Raw genomic sequence first — 18,745 nt, forward strand, 5'->3', positions numbered from 1 at the left:
TTGTTGTAGGAAACAGCAGCGTACCCTCGTCCCCAGGTTATAAGTTCAGCAGGACCTTCCTACTGAGGATCTGGAAGCTGATACCGTTGGTCTGGGTTCAGGATGAGGCGTAGAAGCGAAATGACGTGATGCTGCTGTGCATGGGGGGGATCCGGACTCATTGAGGAAGTTAAGAGTAAACAAGCAAACATTCAATGCATTCTGGAGTCCTGGCAACCCTGTGACATTTTTAAATTTGAATTTAAACTGTCTGGCCAAGGCTTTTTTATTTTGATGAAAATAACTATGACTGTCCCAGGGTGTTTGTTGTGAAAGAATCATGCAAGAGATGGCGCTGTCTGCGGTTGCAGCTGCCGCATCAGCCATATCATTGCCTTCCTGGAGAATTCCTGGGAAGGGTTGGTGGCTGCAAATGTGTGCTACAAAGAGTGGGTGCTGGTGCTGTGCAACAAGGTGTTGCAATGTAACAAAAAGAGAGAGAAGATTTTTAGAGACAGAGACTGAAGTGAAGGATAGGCAGTAGTTGAAAACATTTTATGCGTATGGAGTTAGTACTTCGATGAAATCAATCTGTGTTCTCTGGAAAGGCCAGCCCATCAGGGGTCGCCCTCCCATTTCTTTTTTCCTTGCTACTTTCTTGTTTACTTTCAAACATACTTTGCATTCACAGAAACCACCTTCACCCCTTCTCAGTTTCCCAACTCATCTTTCTCTTTTTCCTCAGGTTTCCAATCCTAACAACTCACATTTCTGCACAGACCATGAAGGAAGGGAGGGAGCCCTTTTATGACCTCCCCTGCTCCTATCATGACTGCAAATCCTGATTTCCTCTTTCCTTCTTCAACCCTGCTTGACCCATCCACCTACTTGCAACAAACAATCATGGTGCTCAGTTCCCACGATTCTGCAAGCCTTTAGATAGTCCGAGAGGGAAGCCCCCCCTCGGGCAGTTAGAGGCTGCAGAATCCTCTTGCAATCCTCATTTGCATTTTCAACAACCAGTTTTAACAGACTAAGAGATTTTTTTAGGAGTGTTGAGGAAGATGTATCCATAAGGAGGTTGCTAGTGTGCTGAGACTTTTGGGTTAATACAGCAGTAGGTAAGGAGGGGGTGTATTGAGCAAGATTAAGGAAATAGGAGCATTGTTGTGACATCGGTTGACCCACCGTTTCTGCATAATGTGCTATATGTCCTGGGTGATTTTTAATTGATGATCTGTAATGGTAATTTTATCCCCCGGAGTGGTTCCTCCCTTTAACACCTCAAACAGGGGGTTGAGCATGTGTGTAGTAATGCCAAAATAGGGACGGGTCCAATTAAAAGCCCCTAAATATTGTTGTAATTGTACGAGGGATGTCTATACAATGGCATCACGTGTGGATGGACTGAAACTTGTATATCAAAATTTAAAAAAAGAAAAGCAAGAAGGGAAAGGTGTCCTAGGCACTCTTTTCCAATATTTTACAAGGAGAAGAAGAAGCAAGGGAGAAAGGAAGAGATGAGAGGCCTTAAGCAAAAGTTCTCCAGAGACAATAGACAAATTCCACTGAAGAAGGGATTTCAGAAAGGCACACAAGACCGCACTTCTACACCTGCATCCAGAAATAACCATAGAAAACTGGAAACAACATGCAATTCAAAATGTGACAAAACACTCAGTATAATCTAGTGAAACCTTTGCCAAGAAAAGGAGTACTGTAATGAAACAATGATTTAAGACATGGGATGTGGGGGGGGGGACAATCCCGGAAAGCATAAGTGTTTCCACAAAGGCATGATATCTAACCGAAAGGGGTAAAATGTTTAAGACATAAATGATTGTCAACATCAATGATTAGACTATGTTATCCCAGCGAAACCTTTTGTGAAATGAGAGATCTGAAGTAGGAGAAGGGGGAACACTGCAATGAAATAATGATCTATAATATGTGATGTGGTTTAACTGAAAAGCAATGCACCAAATGTTCAAGACACAAATGAACATCAACACTAATGAATAACAATACTGCACAATTTCAGAATGCACCAGATAGAATCCCAGTGCAAATTATGTGTTCTATATTAAGTATTACAAATATAGGGGAAAGAGTTAAAGGCATCACACTCCATTCAGTGCACAGGAGAAGTTTTTCTTCAAAGAAGAAAGATAAATGGATAGCTGGAAATAGAACAAAGAATAACAAACTATGATTCGAATTGAGAGGAGATAAACAAAATAAAACCGAGAAAATTCAAAAGAGAGGAGAAGCTATGTAGAAAATTGAAAATGCCAATAAGATGCCAATGGTATGCAAAATGCCAATGGTATGCAAAATGCCAATGGTATGCAAAATGCCAATGGTATGCAAAATGAACACGAATCTGAATCTGTGTCTGTACCAAGAGTTTTGACCTGGGACTAAGCAACTTTCAGAAAAGAGATTTTTTAATGCTTTTATGTTTTGTGTTTCTGTGTATCCATGTTCTGCATGTCTTTAAAAATTAACAAAGTTTGTTAAAAAAAAGAGAGAGAGAGGCTGAGAGTTTTGAGGAAGGATAGAGCAGAACGGGAACCACAGAGATTCCTATGAGAAGGGCATGAGGGTGAGATTGTAAGAGCAGTTTTATCGGAGAAAAAGGAGGCAGAAGGAGGAAGCTGTGTGCTGACAGAGATGGGGAAAGGATATGAACACATCTTCTGCCATTGATAATTCATACACAGTGGATGGTATATGGGCAGCCTTGGGAGAGGGGCTAGCTGCCGGCCCCTCTACTGTCGAGCATCTCTGCTGGCGGAGGGCTTTGCTGCCCCCGCCGGGCTAGACATTGTGATTTAAAATGACCAGGCGTCCCACAATTGTAACAATTACCAGATGGTTTATTACCTCTGGTGATAGCTGCAGCCATCATTTCGGAAGTGTCTAAAGAGGCTTTACTGAGGGGTTTTTCAAGAGAGCCCCCTCTTTTAAAAAGGACACAGTTTTTCGTTTGGTTGATTCTCTTAGTTCCTCAATGTGCAATTTCTGGTCCCGAGAGAATCCTCCACCCATACTCACGAGGGATCCACGGCGATCGCCTGCGATCGAATCAGGGATGAGGTATACCAAGGCTATGCCAGCCGATGAGTATGGATGGTCCAAAGACGTACCACCTCGCAGATGATCACGTCGGGGTCACCAGTTATGGTGGTCTCTCATGAATGAAGACACTGAGACAGTCGTCTTGAAGCCAAATCGGGATGAGAGCACAGGGCAGGCTCTGACACCCTCTTTTATTAGAAGCAATCTTTGTTAACGTTTGCAATTTTTTGTTAGTGTGTTGTTACAAACTCATTACATCACACAAAATACCATATGAGAATACAAAGCTGTAAAGTTTAAGTTTGCTACAATTCTGGGTAAGAAGTGGCAACATTTCGACCTTGTCCCTCGCCTCGTGTTACAAACAACTACCAGAAGGCCCGTTGTCCTTGCACGCGCGCGAGGAAACAGATAGCAATTCCCACAATGGGTTACAGATTACATGTGCTAAGACTATACTTGCTATGACAGCCATGAATTCTTAAGCTTTCCCTGACCAGGTGCCAAGGCATGGAGACTGAAATCACCCAGTACCATAAGGCAAGGAGATTCCAACACCAGCCCAGAGACCAGATGTAGGAACCAGAGAGGGATCCAGCTGAGCAACAAAGCAACCAAAAGATAACCAGCTTGTTCCTACAGCCAAAACTAACACAAGTACTATAGTATACCAATTAAAAATCCCCATCCTTATCTATGTTATAGAAACAACTCATAACAAGCGGCCTCTAAACATACCATAAAGACAACTTGTTCAGAGTGCATCAGAATTGTAACTCCTGACATATTTTTATTGCATTGTTCAAGCCCTCGGGGTGCTGTGGGGCTTTCAATTTTAACCAAAGGATCAATAGGACTAAAAAGTATGTTGTCTGGTCTGTCCATTATTCTCCCCATTATGGCTGCAGACTGTGGAATGTTCCTTGCTTATGACTCACATACTAGAAAGGCACCAGACCTGCCTCTAGAGAAAAGAGTACATTAGAGAGTGATTACCCAAGAGGAATGCTCTTTCATTTGATGCTGGTTGCTGTGAGGGCCATTTGCATGGCCACGCCAAAAGCAGTTTTGACAGAGTTGATAGTTGTGGCACTGCTGGCATCGGTATCGGAAGCCCATCATGCTCTCACATCGGCAGTAAGAACATTCCACAGGATGGAAGACTTGAAGGAGATAAAAGGGGGGGGGGGAAGAAATAGTAAGAACTGCATCTGAAAAAACAGGCCTCTTCGTCCTAAGCTGCATAAACAGTCCTCAGTGAGTCTAGTGCTGTGAGAATTCTACATATTGTACTTTAAATAGGAGTCATAAATTGTCTATAAACTTCTAGTTCTATCCTTCTTTTTTGTAGTTTTAGATAATAAGTCAAACCATAACACACACTACCCCAAATACTAGCAAGTGAAGAGTTTAATAGCTATGAAATATTAGACAGAGACTCAGGTAAACTGATTAGTCTCTAAGTTTACCAGATATTTTGTAGAAATGCAAGACCAATCCAAGCTTGGAATGGAGGGAGGGGATCTTCCAGCTCATATCTCCTGTCTATAATTGCTACACTATGCAATATTCCTAAATTAAGATTTAGGAAGCTGAAGTTGAGATTATGATTCTCTTAGAGACAGTCAATGGGAATTATTAGAGATTCCTCCCCCAAAACTGGGTATGAGGTGTAACTGTTAATGAGCCTCTCGGAAATAACAACCTTGCTGCTATTAAGTTCAATATAGATGTAATCAGCCCTCCTAGAAAAAAAATTCATAACCAAATTTGACTTAGAAAATAAAGAGGGGAATCATGAAAATTAATGTTATTGCAGATCAAGATAGGTATACTTAAATTAACTTGTCCATGCCACTGCTACTAAAGAAGGCATCAGATACAAGAATGGTTCATTTAAAACATCGTTTATGAAGGGACCCAATAGAAAACTTAAAAAGAAATTAGACAAATTCATGGAATGTAAGGTTATAATTAGCTAACACCAGGGGTGGGATTCAACCGATGTTACTACCGGTTTGTTGATTACGTTTTGCGTAAGGGCAGAATTTGTTGATTATGTTTTGTGTAAGGGCGGTTTGTTGATTACGTTTTGAGCCGGGCAGAACCGGTAGCATTCCACCCCTGGCTAACACCAATGGAACTGTACACTGTTTCCAAGACCATAAACAGTATGCTGTTGCCTACCAGTTGTCAAGAAGTATAGGTCAACTCATAGTCTACATTTCAGAAGTAATTATTAGATATTGAGAAGTAGAATGTTGGATTAGATTGGGCCTAGACTTGATTCAACAACACTTTTTAAAATTTCTTACTAAAGTGAAACTCAATAATGAATGCTAAAGGATAGGCTTAAATATTGAGGTTCTATGAAACAAGTTCACCGAATGTTCAAACACTCATATCATTCCATTGCACATTAAGTCACACAAGTTTGGCTTAAAGAGCACCCAGGTTTCAATAGATAATTCAATGAACTTGGAAGTACAAAGCTCATACTGCATATGTAAAGAATGATTCAGGAATATATGCCACATACCATTTTCAACATGGGCAAGTCTATGCATCAGAGGTAGCCACACAAGGCACTGGGGTGGAGGGTCAGCCATTAAAGTGTCTAAGAACACATTTAATGTTACCTTTTTCTGCAAAACAAAGAAATAAAAGTTCAGAGGAAAGCCAAGCAGAATTGGACTAATAAGTGAGTAAAAAAACAACAACTACCCAATACAAAAGAATGTTGTAAGAAACCATAAAGCACACAATACAGCTGAATTAAGATTATGTGTTTTTGAGTTCTATTGCTAAACGCATCCTTCTCTCTCCAAAATCCACTATCTTAAAAATAAAGATATTCTGATTCAATTGTGTTTTTTAACTAGATAGAATTTTAGTCTCAATATACTCACATTTATTTTCCTGTTACGGTTACAATAAATTTATAAAATAGGTTATTTAATTAGAATTTAATTAGAAGGCAAAGCAGCATTGCTATCTTCTACTATATTTTTCTTTAAAATACATTTTAGAAATGTGTGTTTATTTTAGGATGATGAACGAATGAATATATTCACCCTACACATCAGGGAGCTTTCTAGAAAACTAGAAAGGGAACTAGTCTTTCATAGACTCATCTTTTATGATTAATTTGAAGGACACTGAATATAAGTCAGCACTTAAAGCCCTGTGTATCATCTCACATAAAGCTTACCTGCTGAGGAAAACATGTTCGCACAGAATTTTCTGTGTAGCCAAAAGAAGGCCCTTCAAAAACAGCTGTAGGAAGTTTCAGAACTTCTCTTAGAAACTGGTCAAATTTTGAAAATATCATCAGCCCATTGGAGTCTGACATTTGAGAGAAACTATCTAAAATACAAATCAAAGGCAGATATGAAAATGTGGCTCGCAGTATGTTATATTTAATATTTTAAACCTAGCATTGAGCAGACATTTCATTTGTTGTAAAGTCTTACTATTTTGCAAATAAGTATATTCCCTGAATAAAAGAAAAAAAAATTAAGGATAATAATAAGAACCGTGGTGGCGCAGTGGTTAGAATGCAGTATTGCAGGCTAATTCTGCCAACTGCCAACTGTTCGATTCTCATCGGCTCAAGGTTAACTCAGCCATCCTTCCGAGGTCGGTAAAATGAGATTGTTGGGGGCAATATGCTGACTCTGTAAACTTCTTAGATAGGGCTGTAAAGGCACCATGAAGCGGTATATAACTCTAAGTTCTATAGGTATTGCTATAATGTTATATTATATCATTCTATCCCACGGCAAAAAAGCAATGATGAAAGTAAGTGTTTTAAATGCCACAAACTTGGTGTTTGACCATAAAATTTTAATAATAGATTATTGACTCAAAATAGTCAAAATACTCACATCTTAACTTGTCCAGAATTTTTCCACCACACATAGTTGCCAACATTGCCTTTATGGAAAACACTGTCAATTTTCCATGACCTTCACTGTAAAAGATAAGCCATACTCACTATATAAGAAATTTTAAATTACTGCTGGAGTAAGAAAGCATCCGATTTATGGACACCTACCATTTTATTCAACAGGACAACATGTAACAATATTTGTCCAAAAACCTACTTTTCTGCTAGGAAAAAAAATATTATGGAGAAAGAGAGCTAAGTGAACTGAAGAGGAATCCACCTCATCTCTTATACAACACAAGCAATTTCTGGGATTGTTAAAATCAAGTTCAGATACCTAAAATGCACATATCTTCTATTTGAAAAAAGAATTCTGCTTATACAATAATTTTTATGGAATGTTAACTCTACAGAGTTATTTGTGTTAATTCTATGGTAGATTCTGTTTGTAGCTCTTGATTGCCTCAGTGTTCCAAGCTATATACAAAGACAGTTTCACTTAGCTGGCTGTGTGTAGATTTGAGAAGATATCAGTTGCCTCACCAATATCGTCATTTTCTATATCAGTATCTCTATCAAGAGACACTGATACAATCAGTGACAATTTAAATATTGTACGCATGGTACTTCTTATATCTTTTCCAAACCAAGAGACTATAGATGAGATCTTAGTATCTAAGAGTCGTAAGAGTATGTTCAGGTTGCTATACATCAGAGTAACAAAAAAGCTTGTAAGAAGTTTTTGGATAAGTCTGTTTTTATATTCTGATGGGCTTATTCAGCAGTTTATTTATTTATATTTATAATTTGTCAAACAAAAACAAAAACACAAATAATATACCGTATTTGCCGGCGTATAAGGCGACTTTTTGCCCTAAAAACATGCCTCCAAGTGGGGGGTCGTCTTATACGCCGATGCGTACTACATTGTCACTGGTGCAAGAGCGACGGGGCGGAGCTCCGCAACTTGCGAAGCCCCTTCAAGCCCAGCCGAGTCTCTCTTCCTCCTCCTCCCACCCACCCCACCCTCCGCCTGGCTCGGGGCACTTGCGGAGGCCAATCTGGAGGTGGGGTGGGGGTGGAGCGGAGGTCTCTGGCGGGGCCGCCGCCCAGCCAGCCCGAGAGCGTAATGGCCCAGGGAGTGGGGGGAGAAGGTGGTGGGGGTGGACTGTGGCGCCCCTCCTTCTGGGCAGCGGGCGGGGGCGGCAATTTGCTCCTCCCGCTTCTCCTCCCTCTTTGAAAGACCGGGAGGGCTGTGCTTGGGGGGGGGGGATGTCCTCAGGAAGTTCCTGATGGGACCCCGCTGGGCAGGAGCCACCCGGCTCCCGAGCTGCTTTCCAGGGTCCCCTTGGGAAGAAAGGTCCGGTGGGCGGTGGAAGAAGGCGCGCCCTCCTCCCGCCCCTGTCCCGTCCCGTCCCTCCTCTTGTCCCCTCCTCCCCTCCCGCTTAAGAGAGAAAGATCTGCCTCCCCTGCACCGAGCTGCCACCCGGCGCCGCGTCTCCCGGCCAGCGCTTACGACTTGGGAACCGGCCAGCGACTTTAAACCGGCGGAGGCCAGAGATAGGCGGAATTACCCTCCACACCACACACACACACACACACACACACACACACACACAGACAGAGAGTTGGCAGCTGTCCATCCCCACCCTTGGAGTCCCGATGGCACGCACGCAGGGGCTGTCACAAAGAAAGGGAGAGGAATTGAGTGCCAGCCTGAGAAAGGCGAAGCTGCCTCTCTAAAGCATTTTGGTGGCTTTGTAAGTTTGGGGGAAAGGGGTTGGGGGTGTCAATCAAGAATTATATCCAGAATACCCCAAGTGTTACAACTTACCGTGTTGCCGGCGTATGGACGACTTTTTGCCTTGAAAAGCATGCCTCCAAGTGGGTCGTCTTATACAGCGATATATAACAAAAACTATATTTTGAGTGGAAATGTTGGGGGCTCGTCTTATCGCCCAGTCGTCTTATACGCCGGCAAATACGGTAAAAATAAAATGACAGGGACAATAGGCACGTTAGCGCACTTATGCATGCCCCCTTATAGACCTCTTAAATATGAAGTGAGGTCCACAGAAGTCAATTTGTGACTAAAACTGTGAAAATTTGTAGCTGAGACAACTGAATCAGGTAGAGCAAACTCTATTACAAAAATCGTATTTTTATTTATGGCTAAGACAAACTGACCAAACATGATGACTCAATCCCACCAATCTCTTTTGCTTCTCCCCATTTTCTTAATAAATAAATGCTAAATAAATGTTGAAGTCTTAGCCTCTATTCCTCATCTTGCAAATGAATCCTTCCAAATAATTCCCAGTCAATAAAATTCCTATTCTGCTTCCAACTAACTACAAATTTATTTTAAGCAAGTTTGCTTTGTAAATAGACTGCTTTTTACTTCCTTCAGTTGTTCACAGCCTGCTTCCTTCCCTTTGCAGGAACTGAAAATTTTTCTTTCTTTCAACTTCCACCTCCACAATAAAATAAAAAAAATTCCAAAGACCCAAACGAAAGCTTGGCACAGATCTGTTCTCTTTTATCATCTGGAAGCTAGAGCAGCAAGTGAAAAGTCAAAAGTCTGTCTGCAAACTGGCATCTGCAGACTAGGAACAAAGATCGAGAAAAAAAGTATAATTCCCTGGCATTTTTAACCCAGGGTTCAAAACAGATGCTCACAATAATGTTTCTTAGGGAAGTGAGGATGTTTAATTTTCCTTTAAAAAAAAAACCCATATAAAGGACTTAAACTTCTACAGAACAATGCCATTTGATCTACTTAGTCTTCTCCCTTATGTGGGAGGAAAGATTGCCAGTTGCCCAGTGAAAAAGGAAAAGCACTCTCATCAGGCAACGACTAATAAGAAAAAATGTATTGGCTACCAAGTACATATACCATTTCATATTTTAAATGGAAAGCTTCTGAATAAAAAAAACATAGTATTTACTATAGTAGTTTACAGTCAAGAAAAAGTAAAGGCGTTTCCACTCCCAGTATTACAACCTAAAACACACAAAAGGGAAAAGAAGAAAGAAAAATAGAGTTGATCCTTGCTTAATGACCACTTGTCCAGTAACCATACTTATACTGGGGTTGACCGAGTAGTACTTATGACCAGTTCTTGGAGTTCTGCAGCATCTCTGAGTTACTTGGTCAACATCTGCATCCTTCTTTGCCAGCTTCATACAAGCAAAGTCAATGGGGAAGCCAGAAGTTCACAAATAGTGACCACATGATGTCCTCACTTAATGATGGCCTTAGAGTCTGCTTAATGACAGCAACTAGGAAGTGCTGCAACTGCCATCATTAAGAAACACAGTTATGTGACTGTATCACTTAGCAGCAGAAATTCTCTCCCAACTACTGTTTTGTTAACCGAGGAGTACCTGTAAGAAAAATCTTGTCTTAGAAGCTTTGGTTTTAACTACTGACTATTGTCAATTCAAGAAACCATAGTTAGAAAAGCTGAGATTGCCCCTACTGACCCAGGCTCCAACTTGGGTTCTATAGATCTCAGGCTTACTCCAGCCCACCTAGTTTTTGGTCAGAAGAAACATAGATTGCTTCAAGAACAAAATCACTTGCCTATCATATGCTGCTATCATGAAGTTGAGGAGAAGGCTGATGGATTGCTCCACACTGATCTGGTGAGTAGATGGAAGGCGTTTATTCAACTGATAGTAAATGGAGGAAATGATAGTTTCTAGTCGAGATACATTGATCTCTGTATTATGGTCCAATGTGTTAAGGCCATTATCTCTGAAGGCTTCAATCATATTCCAGATATCCACAAGATGTACTGGAAAAAACAAAAATATTATAAATATTACACAAAAATAATTGTAAGGTTCCTATATTGCTTCAATCTATGGACTCTAAGCAGTAAGTAATTAAGGGATTATACCATATATAGAACAATCAGAAATAAAAATGACAACATTAAACAATGAACAAAATTTCTAGTGCCATGTCTGGCTCAGAGCAAAATCAAATTCCAAAAGTCATCTAGAAAAGCTAGATCTTAAAAGTTTCTGAACAGCCATGAGCATGGGGGGTTACTTTCACCTGAGGGGGAACTCACTGAAAATGTTCAGCTCCATGTAATTTTGCTGCCACACCTTACAATAAGTGGAACATTTCCTGTTTACTTGTACTAGGCAAGCAAATTCTACCCAGAATAGGCAGTCTCAAACATATATAAGCCCCAACTGATATAAGGTATAAGGAAAATCAGATAGAAGGAAGGAAGGGAGGGAGGGAGGGAGGGAGGGAGGGAGGAAGGAAGGAAGGAAGGAAGGAAGGAAGATACAGGGTGAGGAATACCTGCCTTGGTAATAAAATGTGTGAAAAGTACCTCAGAATTATAGCTGAGAGTTACCAGTGTGACTTAACTACTGTATTCAAAACAAATTGAGGCTTTTTGATGCCTCAATAGAAATATAGTTTCTAAATCACAGAAAGTAATATTACTACTATATTCTGCATTGGTCTGAGGCTACCTGGTGTACTGTATTTATCTACATCTGAGGACCACTATTTCAGGAAGATGCAAAGAAACTGGATAGGAGAATAGGAGAATCATAGCGTGGAAACTTACAAGTAATGGAAAGAACTGGAAATGTCTAGCCTTGGGGGGGCGGAGACTACAGGAAGGTCATACATATAGTCAAGGTCTGTCCTCTGTCATCCCAAACATTATTTCATGGAATAATAAATAATAAATTAACTAGGGACGGTAAGCTGTTTGAGATTGGAGCAACCTATATCTGTCAAACTTAAAGCCTGATAACGTCAACCCTGACATTATCCCCTAGTAAATTAAATAAACTGATTTATTTAAAATAAAACACCCAACTACAGAACATTCTGTTCCTGTTCTGGTCTACTGTACTAAATAATTTACTGATTTCCAGAAGCAAATCCAACAAATCTGAAGCAATTTGAAGTGTCCCAGACATGATGTTCCAGAATGGCATGGTCCAGAAGAAAGTTCTCCAGAATATTCCACTATCAAATCAGTAAATTTTGCACATTCCTTGGTTTAAATTACAAGAAGACAGTTTCTGGCTGAATGTTAGGAAAAAGCATGCTAACTATGAAAACAGCTTGACAGCGGTGCCAATTATCCAGGGCGGTGATGGGTTCCTTTTCACATGTTCAAGCAGAGGCCAGACAACCATCTGTTAAAAATGCTTTAATAATTAACTCTTGCAGTAAGCCAGAACTTGGACTCCAGGGCTAAACAGTCTCTTTCATTTCTATGATTTTATAGCTACTATAAAATTTGTTACAATTCTAACTATATATGTTTAAAAAAGGAAAATCTTCTATAAGACAATTTTGTAATAATACAAATTGCAGATATTTCCTTCATAAAAATAACTTACATTTACCTATGAACTTCTTAAAATAAGCATTCTAAAATTCACAGTGCCACGACCCTTAGAATTTTGTGATTCCATGAATGAAACTGTCAGGCTTTGCTCTAAAAGTTAATAATTAACTGAAGGGAACAGTTTCTTTTGTTCCAGTGAACACACTCATGTTGGTAATGCCAACATGAGCTCTCCATCATCTTCAATTTCTTTATGCTATATTATTATGTATTCGTTAAACACCTTCTTCTTGCAACATTATTTTTAACAAGCAACAGGAATTTGCTCTGCACCACATACTGTAATCATAATTTACACATACTTCCTCCTAACACATTTTTCCTGCCCTGCCTTTTGGCATATCTTCAAAATTGTACATTATACTCTCAGCTTTGGGTCTTTTAAGAACTACTAGAGTATACAATCCTCATTGAATACTATCTCCTATTTCATGAAAGGCAAATTTTTCTCTGCTGCCACAGCATTTGCCTTTATTCGGGCACATTTGTTTTCAAGAACATAAACACAGTATGTATTGAGGATTTTCTCTAACTTCTACATTACCATCATTTGATAGGGGTCAGTGTGGAAGACGTAAAAAGTCCTCTGGATTGCATATAAAAGACCCACATTATCTACATTGACCAAGATGGAAGTACCTTTTCCACTTTTTGTTACACTTGCATTTTTCAATGTTTGATAATCAAGTCAAGGTGAAGCGAACAGAGGCAAGTAATAAGTTAGGACAAATATTTCTAAATTCTGATTGCTGTGAACAGCATGTAAAAGAAATGAGCACCAGATCTTTTGTCAAATTCTGTAAATAGCATAGATGGTTTAAATCTACTCCTCATATCCTTTCTTTTCACTTTCACCTGTCTAGATCCAGCAGCTAGAGTAAACACTTCACCTCTTTTTTCTTTTCTTTTTTTGAAAAAAAGAACATTGTAAAGGTATGAGCCATGGTGGCACAATAGTTAGAATGCAGTATTGCAAGCTAATTCTGCTAACTGCCGATTGCTGGCAGTTCAATCTTGACCAGCTCAAAATTGATTCAGCCTTCCATCCTTCTGAGGTCAGTAAAATGATGATCCAGATTGTTGGGGGCAATAGGCTGACTCTGTAAACTGCTTAGAGAGGCCTGTGAAGCACTGTGAAGTGATATATAAGTCTAAGTGCTATTACTATTCTTTGGGTTATAATGGCATTGGGATAAGTGCTATGGTCATAAAGTGCAATGTCACATGATCATATTGTTTAGGGATGGCAATCCCAGCAATCCTGGTTGTCATCAAAATCACGAGATGCAAGTGCAAGTGCGTAAGTGTTACGGAAGGAGAGTGCAGGGTGTGCTCAAAAGCAGTGGGACCCAGGAAGAAGGATGTGGGGTGCTTGCAAGTTTAGAGAAGCTTGAGAAGGAGGGTGCAGGATGCATGTGAGCACAGGGAGGCTGGGAAGAAGATCACTGGTAGGTACGTGTGAGTACAGGAAGGCTCAAGGTGGGAGGGTGTAATTAGGTTTGCAGGAAGGGTGGGGAACTTACCGAAGCAACTTGCAACCTTCCTCCGCCATCTTCCCCATTAATTTTGCTTGCAGGAAGCTAGCAGGAAAGGTGCTGCAACTGCTGAAAGTATAATCACCTGAACTGTGATCAGGTGACTGCAGGAACACTGCAATGGCCAGAACGTCAAGGGCTGGTCATAAGTACACTTGTTCAATGCCATCACAACTTCTAACAGTCATTGATCAAGTGGTGGGTAAGTAAGGACTACCTGTATATAGGTAATATAGGTATACCTGTACATAGATAAATAAATAAAAAGTATACCTTATATTTTGAACATAACATGCTACATAAACACATTTATATAAAATAAATATTGTGTTTGTTAACTCAGGCTTAATATTTAGTATATTGTACAAAACCAATGATGACCAACAAAATGTTTAGAATAATATTAGTTTTTATGGAAATCCTACACAAACTTAAAAAGCATCATAACAGCAATTCTTCCACTAAACAGAAAGAGTAGGATTTTTTTTCATTTTCTATTATCATTTCAAAACATTCACATTTTCCATCATAACTGAAAAATTAGTTTGAACTGTTAATGTGAAACATGTCTTTATCAAGTTCTACCCTCCCTCCAAAGTAATTTCTACTTACAATTACATCTTTTTTGCACAAATCTCAGTTTGCAGGCAGTCCGATATGTTGACAGTCGGATGACATCAAAATTCTGAGCTCCTACAAATTAAAAGCAAAGAGCTTTCCCCACATGTATTTCAATTTTAAAATGAAAAGAGGACTTTTATTACATTATTAACTGCAACTACATTAGAAACTTAATCCTTAAGGAGTTGTAATCATTTATCTGGATTGTACTAATTCTGTATCATACTCCACCCTCTCTCTTGTGTGTTCAATTATTCCACCACACAAAAAGTAACCAATGCATTGTTAACTATCATATTAAAAAGAATATTTATCTGTGGCGTTTTTGTATTTTCCTTACATTTTGAATTTATGTGGCAAAATTTAGCTTAAGGAGTGAAATAGTACATTCTAGAATCGAAATTTACCATCACAGTGAGAAATAAGTGTGGAATGGGAAAAGGTAATATAAGGTCACCACTAAATCTTATTAAAGACTGAAGCTAAGGCACAAACTCTCAAGAAACAACACCCTGTTATTTCAATGTAATAATTTTAGAAGAAACAGGATCTGATTACATTCTTTGAAGAGGCTGCAACACATTTTTAAATTAAGTTTCAAACTTTTAAGACGTCTACTTACTCATTTCCATGAAGAGCTGTCTTTTCTCTGCCATCGTCCTCCTCCTCTTTCCACTTTCTTCAATCATCCTAAAAACAAATTTAGAATTTTAGCAGGCTGTTTGGAGAGAATTTAGATACCAAGAAAAAATTCACAAACTCTTTCATTATTCATCTGTTATGGCAGAAAATAGCCAAATAAACAACCAAAAGAAGCCACTTGGGAAATATAGACTGCTAAATATATTCACTGAGTTTATGCAGAGCAGGAAACAAATACCAGAAGTTCAAAGACACTTCCACACCTCTGTTTTAATAAAGATCCATAATAATTAACTTTCCAACGCAACCACCAGCAAATAAGCTTGAAGAACAGTTAATTTACTGTTGGGTTGGGAGATTCAAAAGGGGAAATATGTGCTTCTTCCTACACTGCACTTAGAGCACAAGCTCTTTTTTCTATTAGGAACTATTCTGTTAAATATAGCCCCTAATTGTGCAATTATAATTTTCATGGTGAGGGTATTCTTGGAAAAAAAAAACATCTTGCAGCAATGAACAGATGGTTGGTCCTTTCCTGTTGGGTTCATTATTAAATCAGTTTAAGAAATGAGAGCATCAAGATTGAGTTATATGAGATTCCTTAAGTATAGTTAAGAACTAACTTTTATTTTTACTATCACATTGATTTTTATTTTGAAAAAAACTCCAGGAATTCAAGATCATTAGTAACAGTATGTATGTATGTATGTATGTATGCATGCATGTATTTATTTTATTTATTTATTTATACATAATGCAAGTAGTCCTCAACTTACAACCACAATTGGGAACAGAATTTCTGTTGCTAAGCAAGGCAGTTAAATGAAACATGCCCTGCTTTATGACCTATTTTGCCAGTTAAGTGAATTATGCTGTCGTTAAGAGGATCCAAGTTCCTCCTTGATTTTGCTTGTCAGAAGCCGGCTGGAAAAGTCACAAATGGCAATCACATGATCACAAGAGGCTGCAACAGTCGTAAATGCATGTTGGTTGCCAAGCACCCCAATTTTGATCACAGATGCCGCAACGATTTTAGGTGAAAGGACTTTAGATTTAGAATAACTTTATTGTCACTTTGAATGTACATTAATAGGCATACATTAAAATGAAATTTCGTTGCATACAGTTTGCAAAGGTCTCCACCTCCAATATACTGTACACTACATAAATATACAATATAAAAGTTTGCAAGTCACTTTTTTTCAATGCTGTTGTAACTTTGAACGCTATAGTCCAAATTTATGGCTGCAACTTAAGGACTACCTGAACAATTATTCCAAACCAGCAATATCTGCCCAGGTTCTTCATAGATATGCCAATTATGTTTTTGGAGTGTTAAATTTTAAAAATACCATTTGGCTTTCTTCGTCTCATTTCTCTTGTGAGATTAAATCAGGAAAATATGCTGTACATTAAAACAGGAAAGCATGGTGCAGAAAAGTAGATGCTATGATGAAGAAAAATAGAAAAATGCTCAGAACAGCCAGATTATTATTACTTTCAATTTCATTGTACACATGTTGTGCATTGACAATAAACGTTTGATTGATGTATCAACAGGAATGCCAGGTAAAGTCCTAATAAACTCCAGCACTGAGTAGTAATTGATTCCAGGCTGCGTTTAGAATTTATCTGGTTTGCTCATTTGTGAAGAATTTAAAAGGGCAGGTGTAGATATGACCATGCAAAGAACTACTTATTAAGGCCAATACTACAGGACCTATTTTAACAGGTTTCGCTCTTCTTGGAGCTCATCAGCTGTAGGTAACGGCCTATTTTGCAATATTTTTGAAAAGAAATTCAAAAGCACTAATTTAATCCCTAAATCTAAATCCACCATGTATTCCAACACCAAATCATATTGCAATGTGAGACAAGCATGCTTTTCAGGATTTAAGCTAACAATTGTCTAACACTTCCCAAGAAAAAATTCCACGTGAGCCTAAAAAAATTGTGTCTGCTTTAAAATTCACTTTAATTTTAATTGGTTCCCTAAAACAGCTCACCTTCCTATTCACGCAGAAGCTTTAAAAAAAGGACTTTCTGTATTTTTAATAAATTCAGGTAGTCCTCAAATTATTGCCATAATTGGGACTGGAAAGTGTGTTGCTAAGTGATATGGTCATTAAGTGAGTCATCATATAAATGTGCCTCATTTTACTACCTTTTTTGCTGCAGTCATTAAGCAAGTCCAGCTTCCCCCATTGACTTTACTTGATGGTTGTAAGTATGAGGACCCGTCATAAATATCTTTTTTCAGTACTGTTGTAACTTTGAATGGATACTAAATGAATGGTCATAAAATAAGGACTATCTTTAATAGTGAGTCATTGCAGTCACTATCAATTATAAAGCAATGCCTATTCTGGACACAATTTGTAATCTACAAAACTAAACCAGTTTCTATCCAATATAGCTAAAATCTACCTCCTCATATGGCACAGATAGAAATAATTTCCCACATCTTATTTTTTTTAAATTTCTATTAGAGGAACTGAATTACATATTGAGAAGAAATATTAGAAATGGTGGAAGATTCAAGAGAAGTAATTGAAGTGCTTTTTTTCACACAGTATATAGTACAGGAACAATTGAGAATACATAGGCAAATTCATGAAATGAATAGTTACAAAAATAGCTACTAGACATGATTCCGTTTGTGATTAGATGTGCTATAACTTCAAGGATCAGCTGATGGGGTACCTGAATGAAAGGCTACCATTGTCTGTATGTCCTAAGAGTATTCTAAGTCTATTCTTTCAGTGAAAATAACCTCCTACCAAATATATTGAATAGTATGCAGTACAAATAAGACAGAGAATTATTTTGAAGTCCAGTGATGGATGTTTCCCTTTTCTTTACTATAAACTTTTCTATGTCCGGCTCTTACGTATTTCTTCCTATTTCCCAAGCAGCAAAAAATGAAATATATGTAGTTGAATTTACCTTTAACAGCTTGCAACTTTATCTGCAAATCACTCTGTAAATTTTGGGAATAGCAGAATATGCATTTTGTAAGCTAACATTTATACTAATAATTCAATCTCATCATCACAAACCATGATTTTGATTTGCAATAAGAAAAAAAAGCAACAGATCCTGGTTTGGACAAACCTCAGAGCTTTGATACTATTAAAACTGTACTTCTGTTGTCTTGTTCCAGACAATTACAAATGCATTTGATTCTTTTTGGGGTTGTTTGTTTTAGAACAGCAAAAGATTTAGTCTGTGTAGGATGTATAATCTTAATTATACCTTCTGAGTTTATAGAATGCCAGCTACTGCATGATTAAATTGCTTTTTTAAAAATATATTTTACAGTACTTCTAAGTACAGTTTGCCATTTATTCTCCTACACAACCTGTAGGTTGAGAATTACACACTAGTTGACTTCATAACTATTCACTGTTATAAAACTACTACTGTTCAATTTTCTTCCCACAAGTATATTAAAAAGACCAAATTACTCCTATTTCAAACTAATTAACAGTGATGGAAGTACAGTTTACTTTTAGATGATATTCACCCATGTATCTGCTCTTGAGAGCTAGTTTGGTATAACGGTTAAGGCTAGAAACCAGGAGACTGTGGGTTCTATTCTT

General features: G+C 38.4%; 1 protein-coding gene across 10 annotated transcripts in view; it reads right to left on the bottom strand.

The window, feature by feature from the left end:
• DTNB (dystrobrevin beta) overlaps window positions 1–18,745 on the bottom strand; it is a 120,494-nt gene that overhangs the window by 87,702 nt on the left and 14,047 nt on the right. For all 10 annotated transcript variants that reach the window (XM_087959494.1, XM_087959479.1, XM_087959486.1 and 7 more), the window contains exons 2-8: window positions 15,124–15,191; window positions 14,493–14,573; window positions 10,536–10,749; window positions 6,948–7,033; window positions 6,272–6,426; window positions 5,600–5,705; window positions 4,057–4,223 (exon numbers count right to left, since the gene is read on the bottom strand). In XM_087959494.1, coding sequence (XP_087815620.1) covers window positions 4,057–4,223; window positions 5,600–5,705; window positions 6,272–6,426; window positions 6,948–7,033; window positions 10,536–10,749; window positions 14,493–14,573; window positions 15,124–15,190 — 876 coding nt within the window. In that variant the 5' untranslated portion in view covers window position 15,191. The remainder of the gene's footprint in view (window positions 1–4,056; window positions 4,224–5,599; window positions 5,706–6,271; window positions 6,427–6,947; window positions 7,034–10,535; window positions 10,750–14,492; window positions 14,574–15,123; window positions 15,192–18,745) is intronic.

Source organism: Notechis scutatus, chromosome 1 (genome assembly GCF_049901735.1).
Source record: "Notechis scutatus isolate UNSWTSFEM ecotype Mainland chromosome 1, rNotScu1.2, whole genome shotgun sequence".
In the NCBI taxonomy this organism is placed as follows: domain Eukaryota; kingdom Metazoa; phylum Chordata; class Lepidosauria; order Squamata; family Elapidae; genus Notechis; species Notechis scutatus.